The 13,067-nt window shown below is 36.2% G+C and overlaps 1 protein-coding gene across 42 annotated transcripts in view; it reads right to left on the bottom strand.

The window, feature by feature from the left end:
* Window positions 1-13,067, bottom strand: part of BAZ2B (bromodomain adjacent to zinc finger domain 2B) — a 120,360-nt gene that overhangs the window by 74,755 nt on the left and 32,538 nt on the right. For 16 of the 42 annotated variants that reach the window (XM_086896482.1, XM_086896464.1, XM_086896483.1 and 13 more), the window contains one exon: window positions 12,120-12,162. The exons of the other annotated variants lie outside the window; for them this stretch is intronic. In XM_086896482.1, the coding sequence (XP_086752608.1) occupies window positions 12,120-12,162 (43 nt within the window). The remainder of the gene's footprint in view (window positions 1-12,119; window positions 12,163-13,067) is intronic. 42 annotated transcript variants of the gene reach the window in all.

A 13,067-nucleotide genomic window follows, 5' to 3' on the forward strand; every position in this document is an offset into this window, starting at 1 on the left:
TTCAGTCTATCTAGAACTATCTATATTCATTCAGGTAGCTCTACTCCACACATTGATTTAGAACCGTTTACCCCGTGTTAAAGCAATATAAAAGAAGTTAATATAAAGCAATATAAAAGAAGTTAAGCCATGAATGTTGCTTACACACACTTGAGAACAACACACAATCCTTACAGAACCTGTGGTGAATGCTAACAGAGATTTACATTTTGCATCATAACGTGGTCCAACTTCAAAACTGTTGCAAAAATCACATTACTTCATAGCAGAAATACTTGCTCAAAATAGCAAACATTTATGAATACAGGCCCAATACCTGAATCCAGCATCATCTGTGAACACAACCTCCATCAATGGTGCTGAAGAGCATAAACCTCCTGCAGTTTATTAAATCAACATGCTTATTTATAGAAGTTTCAGATGCAGTATTGGTCTGTCTTTTCCTTCTAGCAATTTCAGCTGGAATCCACTGACACTAACTGCATGGACCAATAAGGAAGAGACAAAAGGGTAATTCATTACTTAAGGAATGACAGCAATTCTAAATCATCTTTTTATTCAAGAAAAACCTAACAAATTAATAGAAGTGACCTCCAACTAAAGTACAAAAGATTGGCAGGAAGAGGGGAGAGTCTACGAAGGATAGGCCCAACAACCAACTTGCCTCCCCTCATTCAGCCTGCCAACAGAAGTCTCAACCTCCATTTACTCCTCAGAGACCTTCATGGAACGGCACACCAAACCAAGTCCTACTTGCACCCCCATAAATTCAGACTCTGACAACATTTACAAGCCTCAGTACCACTTTTTCCCTACAAATGCTACTGTACAGAGCCCACTCTTGAGTTCTCCTGTTACAATGAGTACCACTAGTACTCACTGGATTGGTCTAAAGTTTGGTCTCCAAACTGAAAACAAAGATGCACAAGAGACAGACTACCTTACTTCAAATAGTTTCTCACCACCAAGAACAACTATGTCAACCAATCTTTAAAACCCATCAGCTGACAGCAAGGAATCTGCATCCTTACGTTGGTTATAGCCCTACCAAAGCAAAGGGAAAGAGGTGTCCTCCCTCAGTGGGAAGTGAGGTAACAATCTTCCCTTCGTCCTACCTCCTACACATCCTGGTCACATTTATGGGTCATACTGCTCATGATTTAGCTTTTGTTTCAAAGGCCCTTTGGTTCTTACTGAATTGTTTCCAAAATGCATGAACATGGCACCTGTCAATTTGTTTCTTAAACAGTACCATGGACTTGAAAGGAACACAGTAGCTACCAGTGAACCACCACTCAGAAAGAGCCATATTCTACTCTTTTTAAATACATCTCTACCAAAACCCTAGTCAGTACAGAATTGTTTCAGTGCACATAAGAAGTCACACAAAAACCCAGAAAACCAGCTTATTATTTACATTACTTCAGTGCCCAAAATCATTCTTCATGCAAGCTCATTTTCAAAAACTAATCCCAGAACTACTAAAAATCCCAAACTATCACTTATTTAGTAGCATTTCAAACATTTGCCTCTGGATTTCAAGCCCACAAAGAATATATACATGGAATAAATATTCAAAGAGCATAGAAAAAACACTGAATTAAATAATTTCAGTACATTTTAATTTTCTTGTATCAAAGCTTTCTTGTATGCTCCTTTCACTCTCAGTATTTTGATTATCAAAATGTCTTAGTATTACTAAATGGTTTCAACTAGAAACTTGGAAACCAAACAAACTAAACCATATCAGGAGCTTGCATTGTCCTATGTACCAAAACATGCCATTTCATAACAGAGTTGATATATCTTACCATAAAGTTTTGCTAATATTTTTCAGTATAATCTAATAAAATGTAGTCATTTGAGTTTTATGAGATTTGACACCAAGATGAGGTTTATTTCCATGTTCTGCATACATTATTATCATCCATTTGAAAAAGCATTACAGAAATCAATATTCTTCATTTTCTTTACATATATGTATGGGAGGGATAAATTCAGTATGAACTGCTATTTGGTCAAACGAGATTTTGGAGAAAAGATCACATAGGTAGAAAATGTGGCAGAGAAACGCACATAGAAGGAGGGTTAAACTGCTATTTTACACCAAAAAAACCATTAATTTACCACACTGGAAAACGGAAAACAAATCATTTTGAAACGATAAAGATATTTCAGAAGTTTTAAAAGCTTGGAACAATAAATATATTCTTTATCTATCATCGAAGTATACATACACAGACCCTCTGAGAATACAATACTCATTTTGCTGCAGAAGAACAGACATTGCATAACAATGAGATTTGCTAATGAAATCAGCCGTCAACCTGGAATACATTTGTATTAAAACAAGACCTCAGTGTCATTTTCTTTTTGCATCATTTGTTCTTTCTCTCATTTTTCGACCTTTCAGATATCATGTCCTCGTTTCTCTGCTTCAAGTACAGCAATACTGCAAAATATTTTAACACTGTACATACAACACTTTATTTTACAAATTTTTTTTCTCTGCTTACTGCTAAATGTAGGTTCTAATTGCATAGCTTCCATCAGCATTGTTAACTTAGCCTTGAAAGAAAAATCAACGGGTACTATAGAAACAAAGGAGTTTTACTTCCTTTGTAAAACTGCAGAAACATTTAATAAAAACTGGCTGTCACTTTCTATACTTTACTTTCATAGTTCTATTTGCACACCCCTTAATACCAGAATTTAACAGAACACCACATTTTAGGAAAATACCCTCTCTGTTAATCTAATGACTAAAGAGGACAGAATTTAGCATCCTTACATGAATACAAGTGTATTTTCCTTGCTTGAACAAGCAAGACCATAATGAAAATAAGTAGAACAATCCAGCAAGTTCAGTGACAGTATGTAAATGTATGCACTATACATAACAGGTACATAAAACACTTCACTGAAAAAGAGATGAATACAGAAAGGAATTATTCTACTACTCAGAGGTGAGCAAAAAAATTTAAAAATTATGAAAGTATTTTAAAAGACATTTTTCTCTCGTTATACTAATATCTTATTTTGGTTTTTCAGGTTATATGCTGTCTAATACTTCACAGATAAAAGACTTTTATGCCCCTAGCTCCAAAAGTATTAAGCCTATGTTTTGAAATCACCCCATAACTATTGAAATTAGAATACATTTTTTCTACTGTTCTTATTTTACAGATTTTTTTTTTTCCCTCCAATTTAATTAATACAAGTAACACATGGTTACCATAAGGTACTATCAAGTTAGTATTATTGTTGGTAAGCTCCGAAGTCGTACCAAAATCTAATACAAAATGGGGAATAATTGTCTGGTGACTTGTTTGGTAGGGTTGGCTTTTTTTTTTTTTTTTCCCGCAGAAGAAGGGGGGAGGAGGTGCACAGGTCACACATTACATGGTGTTTGCTTGTGCGGGCATGGATGTTTGCTTGTTCTTTTTTTCTAAATTAACACTGCAAAACCCTAACTCCATTAAAAGGAATGGGCAAATAATTACTTACTCTAGTATACAAAAATTGCACACAACTCTCACAGAATAAATGGAAGTAATTTGTAATTTATTTTGTCTGGGGAAAGTAAGCCATTTTGTCATTTTATAGTTACAACCACCATCACAACATCAAAAAAACCCACAAGACCACCAAAAGACCACTGAAAAAATAGAGGAGAAAAATAATTACATGTCAGAATATGGACTTAAGCATCCCTGGAGCCAGTTGTATCAAATGGTCTCTATACAACCCAGGAAGAATACCATCAAGATACGGGACATAATGAACTAGGTAAGTAACTGAAAGCACAAAAATTACCAAAAACTGTCTTCATATGTGCTCCACTGCTAAGTTAACAAGCACCTATGTCATTAAGAACCTTTGAAAGCTAAAGGCATAAAACACATGGCCTTACTTTATCTTCCATTTCTCTCAGTTTTAAAGATATGTGGCTACAGGATACAAACATCCAGGCACATGCCATATGAAGTGGTCTCAATCTCATTCGTGCATTACCACATTCTAATAAAAAGATGAAGAATATCACACACTATCAAAAATGCTTCTTTCAATTATGAAGCGTTGGTCCTTTTGCAATAAAGCCATCCACATTACACCTCAAAATGACTGAAGCTGAAGAGATAGAGGAGGCACGATTAATATAAAAGCAAGGACTATATGACCTCCAGGCTCTGAAATAAAGAAGCTCTAATGCAACAACCTTGACCCTTGAGAACAAAAGGTCATTTTCTTCTGTGATAAACAGTGATTGCTTTCTGAAACGCCAGGAATTGTCAAGTAGGCTGAAGAGTACAGCTGGCAGATGATAGTTGTGAAAAGCTTGCACTTTTAACAATTACTTACTGCCATGTAGTATAGATCAACAGTCCAATTAAGCATCTTCTACAAGATCTCACAGGCCCTTAAAGCCACATACCACAGCAACTGACATCACTGGTTTTATTAGGGATCAATCTAGTGGCTATGGAACCTAAGAATATAGAAAACTGTTAAATCATACAGTCTTAATTCAAATGAGAAAGACAAGATATCCAAATTTGCTGTACATAGGAAATATGTGATTCTGGTACATCGCTGCTGTCACTAGGCAATCATGCATATACCTTAAGCACACAACATAAAACTTCCCAACTCACACAACTTGGCATAAATTTTATAGGCATGAGAACACAGAAACCAGTTAATCTACTAATAGAAGCGAACCCTTATTTTAAAAGCATAGACAAGAATACAGATGAAACCATATCAGCACCACACAGAATAAGATAATGTCAGGTACTAAAACATATATGAATTTTTATCAATAAGAAAAAGCATGAACCCAGAAATCTATTTATTCATAGTCTCTCTGAACTCTGAAGAAACTACTTCAGTATATAGTCTAAAATTCTGCATTTTGCTGCAATACGTCACAGACATAGGTGCTCAGAGTATGAGCATATTCCAAAAATGTTTTTGGAATTAACACTGTCCATTTTATAGTGTTTCAAATATTCCAGAGAATATTCATAAACATATACACGTTCACATACAGAACATGTACTTCTACATCTGGAGTTTGCATATACAGGTTTTGTATTGTGCTGTACTTGTAGCCATACATATGCACACTAACATCTTCACTTTCAGTATTACACAGGGCTCAGTTAAATGCCATTACTGGCACCTCAATGCAGAAATTGTAAGCATCCTTGAAAGCTTACTTTTAATACTTATCAATAAAGCAGGCATATTTTTTTCACAATGAAATACCACAAATAGTATAGAATTATAATGACTACTGCTTATCTACTTTTAGGGAGTAAAACTGGAGGACAATTTATGGAAGCACAGGAGGAACTCCTGAACACTGGAAGGTCACAGGCTATGCGCTGAGCTGCTAAGCAAGTGTCTATGATGCTGCAGAGCTGCCATTTTTCTTCCTTGACAAAGCCTCCATCTGCCACAGAGCCATTTACAGCCTCAGAGTCAGAATATCAATGATTTCCAACCATTCTGCAAGTCTGCTTTCACCTTGACATCGCCTCTGTAAAACATCTAAAGCAGATGATACATATAACCGTCAACTACCTCTAAGCCCATACTTTATTCAACTGATAGGCATTTAAGCTGTACTCTAATACACCATATCTTTACTTCCTCTGAATAGTGCAAGAGTATGAAAATTCCAAATTGCACACCCTTTTCATTATTGTGTTTGCCATAAAGAAATTACCTTTGAAAAACTTAAAAAGAAAATCTTTGACTATTGACAAAACATGTAAAAAAATTAGTTAGAAAACATCTGCATTTACATAATGGACATACACATCATCACAATTTACTACATTCTTTCCCAAATAAACAAAATATGCCTTCTATGATACTTACTACACAGAAAAAATTATCACAGCCTCACTGAAAACAGCAAAACTACTTTCAGCTCTTGATGTATATACAAACTGATTCTTAAAAAAAAAATTCAGGTTGGAGATGGGTCAGAAGAGGAAAGAGAATCCTGACTTGCTGAAAGAATACCTAATGAATTAGGTCCTCAGACAAAACATACGATACCTGGATTGATAAAACCAATCATATACACATATACACACACATATTGATAGGCATTAATATTTATATGCATACACATACGTTCTCTGTCAAGTACGAGAATATACGCTCCATCATCAGGATCATTACAACACGACCTTAATGAAGACATTCATAGATAGCGACTTTCGGAGTTTCAAAATGCAGGTGAATGTCGGTAATCTAGACTAATTTTAAAACAGGCAAAGTTGCAGCTTGATTTTATACTGAAACTGAGCCATGGAAGAAACCATTTTGTATTACGAATATGTATGTAATCATTTATGATCACATAGCCAGAACTTCAACTACTGCCATACAAGCCCTCAAGATGTTAAGTACACAGGAGCAAAATATTTGAAAGCTAGATGAACCTTGCAACTATCTTTATGAAAAAAATACTTGATAACACCTGTAAAGTGCATATTTTACAATCTCTTTTAAACTTCTGAATAAGCAAATGCAAAATTATCAACGGTAGTCTAGGTAAATAGCAAAATAACCCCCACATACAGTACACCTCCCTCCTTGAACTCATAGCCCGTACCAAGACCAGACTTTCCGGAGCTTCCTTGTGGTGAATTAGTCAAGTCCTATTTAAAGAAGCTTTCTAGTTGAAACAGGGACTCAAGGATACTCAAGATGAGTTACCTGCAGAAAAGTTCCTGAAGATTTATATATATGAAAAATGTATCTGTATTTTTATATATGAAAATATAAGGCGGTGACAATTTACATATGGAAAATTATCTTTTCAACAGTCAACCAGACATGTCGTCTTAACCTGAACATCTACACTTCAGGCTACTGTATGCTAAGACTCTGAAATTTATTAAGAAAAAATATTTCTCATTTCCTGTAAGTGGGCAAAGCTTTATCTTTAAATGCTAAGAACATTTCCTTCTGTAAGAAAGCCAAAGCAAACAAAATGAAAACTCTAATCTAATCACATGTACTTGGAAATATTTCTGAACTTTTACACTTTTGAAGGAACTGTAAACAACACAGAACACTTCCTTGTACAAACAGAATGTTGTTATTGCAAAGAGAAATCAGCTGGTCTAAGCAACACGGTAATACTACCAAAAACTGAATTTACATCTGAGCTCCTCCAGTTGTCATCTGTACAGTAAAGTTTAACAAACCACCTATTTCTCCTAGAAGTGGATTTACAATACTAAACGAGAATCTGCTCCTCAGCAGATAACCATTATTAAATCTGGTTTGCAGCAGAAGCATTAACAGAGTTGGGAGTAATTCTTACAGAAACTGGGTCAGTAAAGGGGTTTTGTGTTTTGTTTTGGTTTTTTAACTGCCTTCCTATTATAACTTAAAACACATCAAATGTAGAATATTCGTTTAAAAGAAAACTATAATAAAAAGCAGATATTCCACAGAAAAATACGCAGTTAGTTAATTCTTTCCTTGACACTTTCAGTCCTTTTGTAATTTTACTTTTGTAATTTTAGTTGTTTGATCTAGCATGTTAATTGGTTTTAGCCAATAAAGGCATCTAAATACATACAAGCAAGGATATACAAGTGCACACACACACGCCATATTTGCAGACAACATACAGCAGTAAACTACTTCCAATTTTTTAATAAGATGATTTTCTAAAAATACCTACATAGAAGTTATAAGTAGAAAAAAATTAACAAATGCCCTGTGCTTCCTATACACTCAATATAATTACTCCAAGCATGTAAAACTGTTACAATCATATTATCTTTAGTTTCTTAGTCAATGTTAATTGTTAGTATACTAAAGTGAAGATATAATTAAATCTCTAGGTGTTACACGAGTATGAAGTAAGTAAATCCTCATGTTCTTTGGGGGACAGCCTGTTTTGGAAGCTTTTAAATATTTTCTGAGCTTGCTAAGTGTGTACCTCCCCACACTGTCAAAAAACCCCAAAACTGCTACTTTTCAAACATTATTACCACAAACCATCAACAGCCTCCTTTTATAATCTCAGAATGATTCTGTTTAGAAGGGAGCATAAAGCTCATCTCATCCCAAGCCACCCCCTGCCACGGCCAGGGACACCTTCCTCTATCCCAGGCTGCTCTAAGCCCCAATGTCCAACCTGGCCTCGGACACTTCCAGGAATCCAGGGGCAGGCACAGCTTCTCTGGGAATCCCATCCCAGCTCCTTCCCACTCTCCCAGCCAGGAATTCCTCCCCAAGACCCCATCCATCCCCACCCTCTGGCAGTGGAAGCCATTCCCTGGGTCCTGTCCCTCCATCCCTTGTCCCCCGTCCCTCTCCAGCTCTCCTGGAGCCCCTTCAGGCCCTGCAAGGGGCTCGGAGCTCTCCCTGGATCCTTCCCTTCTCCAGGGGAACATTCCCAGCTCTCCCTGGATCCTTCCCTTCTCCAGGGGAACATTCCCAGCTCTCCCAGCCTTGCTCCAAAGCAGAGAGGGTCCAACCTTTAGATCACTGTTGTGGCCTCCTCTAGACCTTCTTCAGCAGCTCCACAGCTTCCTTGTACTGTAGGCACCAGAATTGTTTTGGGGGGACTATAAAAACAGAGATACCTTTTCCATAACCAAATGCACATTTCCATGAATTCTCTGCATCTTTTTGAGTAGTTACATAATGTAAAAAGGCAAATACAGCTATGTATTTGCTATGTAGATGCTTAAGCTAACGTTTGATGAGAAGGGGGAACAGCATACCAATACACTCTAATTGCTGTAAAACCATACAAATACTTTTGTTAACCCAAGTCCACCAAATTTTTCTTCTTTCTTTCCTCAGTACTCTGTGAAGCGTATTCCAACTTATTTCACTTGTGGTTCAATAATCCCATTTTTTGTTAATTTTCTTTTATTCTGAGATATGGAAGCTGCAAGCGATAAAGCAGATGTTTTTATAAAAGTAAAAACTGTTTGTCTAACTTGCTTGTTTCTGCAAGTCTTTATTCTACTGCAAACAGGCTATTATTTATCTACATTTAAATTTCAAGTAAGGAAAGGACTTTTCTTGGCAATTTGCTTGCATATTTTAGAACCAGTAACCGAAATACATTAAATCTTTCATGGGTCTGACTCACACCCATTTTTTGTTTGCTTTCACACTCCTAGCCCCCAATTCCAAGTAAGCCACTGAATACTTTTGTTATTGTGAAAGAAAATTGGGTAGTTTTCAAAGCCTGTTAAATCCTTATTTAAACTTCCTGTAGAACACCTGATTTCTGAATCATCTAACATCTTGCTCCTCTTTGCTCTTTTTTTTTTCCCCCCTCCACCCTCCCTTCCAAAAAACTGGAAAAAAAAATCCTCAGGTATAGACCTCACCTATGAAGATGCTTCTGCTCGTTGCCATACTCATCCAACACTAGTATCCCTGTAATGGCAGCATCTCTCAAAAATTTGCCTTGTCATCACGATTTTTGTCAAAGAGGCCTCTCCTCTTAATTGCCTAACTTTATTCCAGAAAATTTTGATCAGCCTTCTGCCAAGCTGATCTTTTACTCTGAATTCTTGGTTTTTTTGTTATAGCCATTAATAACTTGTTTAGTTACAACCATATAGTAAATTTTTTGGAAGTCCTATCTGCTTAACTTTTAAGTATTGTGTCAACAATCTAAATTAGCTGTTTCTGCAAATAAATTTGGACTGCTAAAATCCACCACTGCTGCCTTTTGTAACAAATAAAGAGCCACATTCAGTAATTAAAAGAATTTTAATTTGGGGAGTAGTAATTAGCATCCACAGGAACTTCCTATCTAAAATGGCATCATTGCAACATGAAAAATCAAAAAACATCCCACCAAACAGAAAGACCAAACACCAACACCACAATTGACAACACAGAAAGAATTATTACTTGCCATTTTTTCCCAATCTTTTCAAGTTCTCCCTTCATCAACCTATTTGTTACAACCCCAGGTGCATGGAAGTGCCATTTCTTTGTTTGGACAGACAGGTTATTATTGCTTCGTAGTGAAGAGAGTATGTTCTGTAGGCTAAGGAATTGACTATACTCACAAGAACTTTAGAGATGATTAAGGATACATTTTTATTATTATTCAGAGATTTTATATTTTTCATGTCTCAGAAAAGAATTAAGTATGGCTGGATAAACACACAAAGAAAATAAACTGGCACACTGAGTAGAAAGCTGTAATACTGAGTAGTTAGCTGTTGGTACTAATAGCCAGCATCAAAATTAAGTTTGTTAAAAGAAAGAGATCTACACCTGGCTATTGTTTCTCTTGTATTTTTTAATGGCTACAAGAAAACTCATCAAAAAGCATAAATCTATAAATTCCTCCTGTTTTTCTCCAAATGCATACTTACAGGGAGGAAATTCATGCATGTCAACTTGACCATTTATGGAGCATTTTTCTCATTTTTCTGAGTACGGCACTCTTCTTCAGCATTCATTCTGATGACTCCACAAAGCAAGAGTGGTCAGCTGCCTCCAGCAGCAGTTCTCATTCTATGCTTCTAGGCCCAGGAAAAACTGCCCACAGAGGACTTGTCTGTAGATAATAACTCCCAAATCATTAAGGAGAAAGGAACCCATGTAACACTTGGAGTGTTCAGAAGTCAGGACAAATTTTTAATTCCAGCGATGCACCTGTATTCTTAATGGAATGGTATCTCCTTCCCAAGGTAAAGGACTTTTTTAAAAACAAGATTTCAGAAGTCAGAAAGTTAGCAGGTTTAGCTTTTCAAAGCCAAACATAGAGGTAATGTTTCATACCAATTATATATTTCATCCCCTTATCCCCTGCAAAAGTGGAAGCTTCTTCTAGAAAGTTTCTACATCCTTCCAGTCACTGGAGGCTGGGAAAGTAGCACTCTCAGTACATCCCAGCAAAAAACGTTACCTCGTTAACAAAAGAAGGGTAAGCTTTTATTAAATGAAGGCTTTTTAACTAAAATCAGCTCAAGTTACAGAAGCTGGGAGTACACTACTGCATTACAGGAAGTTTCACAATATCTGACTCTGCACTAAATATTAAATACTAGATAAAGCCTTCCTATTTCTGTCTGTTAATGCAAATTACTTAATGACTTTCCTGGTTCTGCTTTTTACTTTTTTAATGGTTCAGAACGCTGCTCATGATTTTGAAATCGCAGGCTCTCATACCTCCCACCCTTACCTGCTCTCCTATCACTGCCTGCTCAGCAATATAATCACTAGAAAACTGCTCTTTTGAGCTTTACTTCACTTGATCCTTCCTGTTTAAGAGATCTGCTCTCCTCATATTAACCTCTTGGCTCTTTGAATTCAGTAGCTGCTGATGGTGCTCTTGCCATTCTCATAAACACTGTATTAAGACATACTAGTGGCTGTCATAGCTTCTTCCACATTAAACAGAAAGCACTGCTGAAACCTGATCTTTTTAAATTTAATCTTACAAATAATTTTAACCAGCATGCAAGAATTATTGATTTAGACTTTTCTTTCCTACTGTCAGTGCAAATTTCACCTCTGCTAACTTTACAGTAAAGTTACATCTGGGATGAGAGCCAGAAGGTCGCTATTGAGACATCAGATTCCACTGTATCACCCAGTCTAGTAAAACATGAAAACTCACATTCAGCACCTAGCAAAATATCACGTATTCTCTGACTGTGCAAAATGCCTTTCAAAGTTGCTAAGAACCAACTTTAGAATTAAACTCCCAGCACAAACTCTCAATTAATTTTAAATACTCTGTAAATTGTACAACAGACATCAAAAGTACTAAAAGGTATACAACACTAAAATTACAGGCTATCAAATTTATATTTCAAGCCTACATACAAAGTAATCCAGAAAGAATGATAACAGTATTATGTCAATTGTTAAAGACCTTCTTAACAGCTAAACCTGAAGTCGCAAAAATAATTGCACCCATGGACTAAGAATCCGTAAGTGTTAGCTGAGGCTGTACTTAATGTCTGGCTGAAATCACAACCTGGATGAAGAATTTAGCACTAAGCCATTCAGTAAATAATATTTTCCTTTACCCTGTATGAGTCATGCTTCTCAGAGACCTATCAGAATGCTTACTGCTACAGCTTACTTACTATGACCAGCGTGGTCAGTTCTGTGACATTGCTGTTCAGCCACCTGAAAACAGAAAACAACTGATGATCAACTGAGTCATCAAGTAACTTTTACAAGGAGAAAGACACATCCAAACAGAACACTAAAATTTATCCAAAAAAAGTATGTGAGGCATTTCCAGCAAACTGAAAGCACTGTTTCCCACTGCCAGCTACAAAGCCGTTACAAGAACAGTTGAAGATGAATGTTACATCTTCTTGTTACAGTAACACTTGATTTGTTTGCAACCACCTGTTTAACTACGCATACCCATTTTGCTATACCTTTTTGATAAACACAGTAAGCACAGTGGGCCAAAGAAATCTGTCAAAATGCAAAATAATTCCCAAAAAATAATGGAAAATCTCAAATTTCTTATAATGGAATCAGAGTTTCATTCCATTAGCAATGCTCTCTAGCACGTGGATTTCAAATTCTCCTCATGCTATGAGAATTCAGAAGCATCTGTGCCAGTACACAATCCACATGTATTGCACTGAAAATTTAAAATTCAAAATAATTTTCAACACTTGCTTGGATTGTTTACTTCCCAGACTTTTTTTTCCCCCCTGGGTAGATCAAGTTTTCCTAAACACCTAGTTCACACACAATGTATAGGACACCAAAAACAGTGCAACAGACGCAACATTTCCATTTCAGAAAAATGTTACTTGCTATAGTAGTAGAAATCCAATACTGTTGGGGTTTTCTGATATATATTTTTTCACTGAAGACATGTAAAGATTCAGTGAAATTTTACAGCGTGGTACTTAAAAAATATCTTCTGTAAGACTAAACACGGATTTGCTTTACAAAGCTTAGAGGTGCTCTCTTCAGCTACACTGACAACTTTATGCAAATCAGCATCATTTGCCTATGTATGAAAATGCTAGAGTAAAATGGCATTCCAGGATTCTTCTTTGAGTTTG

The sequence above is a fragment of the Cyanistes caeruleus genome, chromosome 7 (assembly GCF_971803275.1).
Source record: "Cyanistes caeruleus chromosome 7, bCyaCae1.hap1.1, whole genome shotgun sequence".
NCBI lineage: Eukaryota > Metazoa > Chordata > Aves > Passeriformes > Paridae > Cyanistes > Cyanistes caeruleus.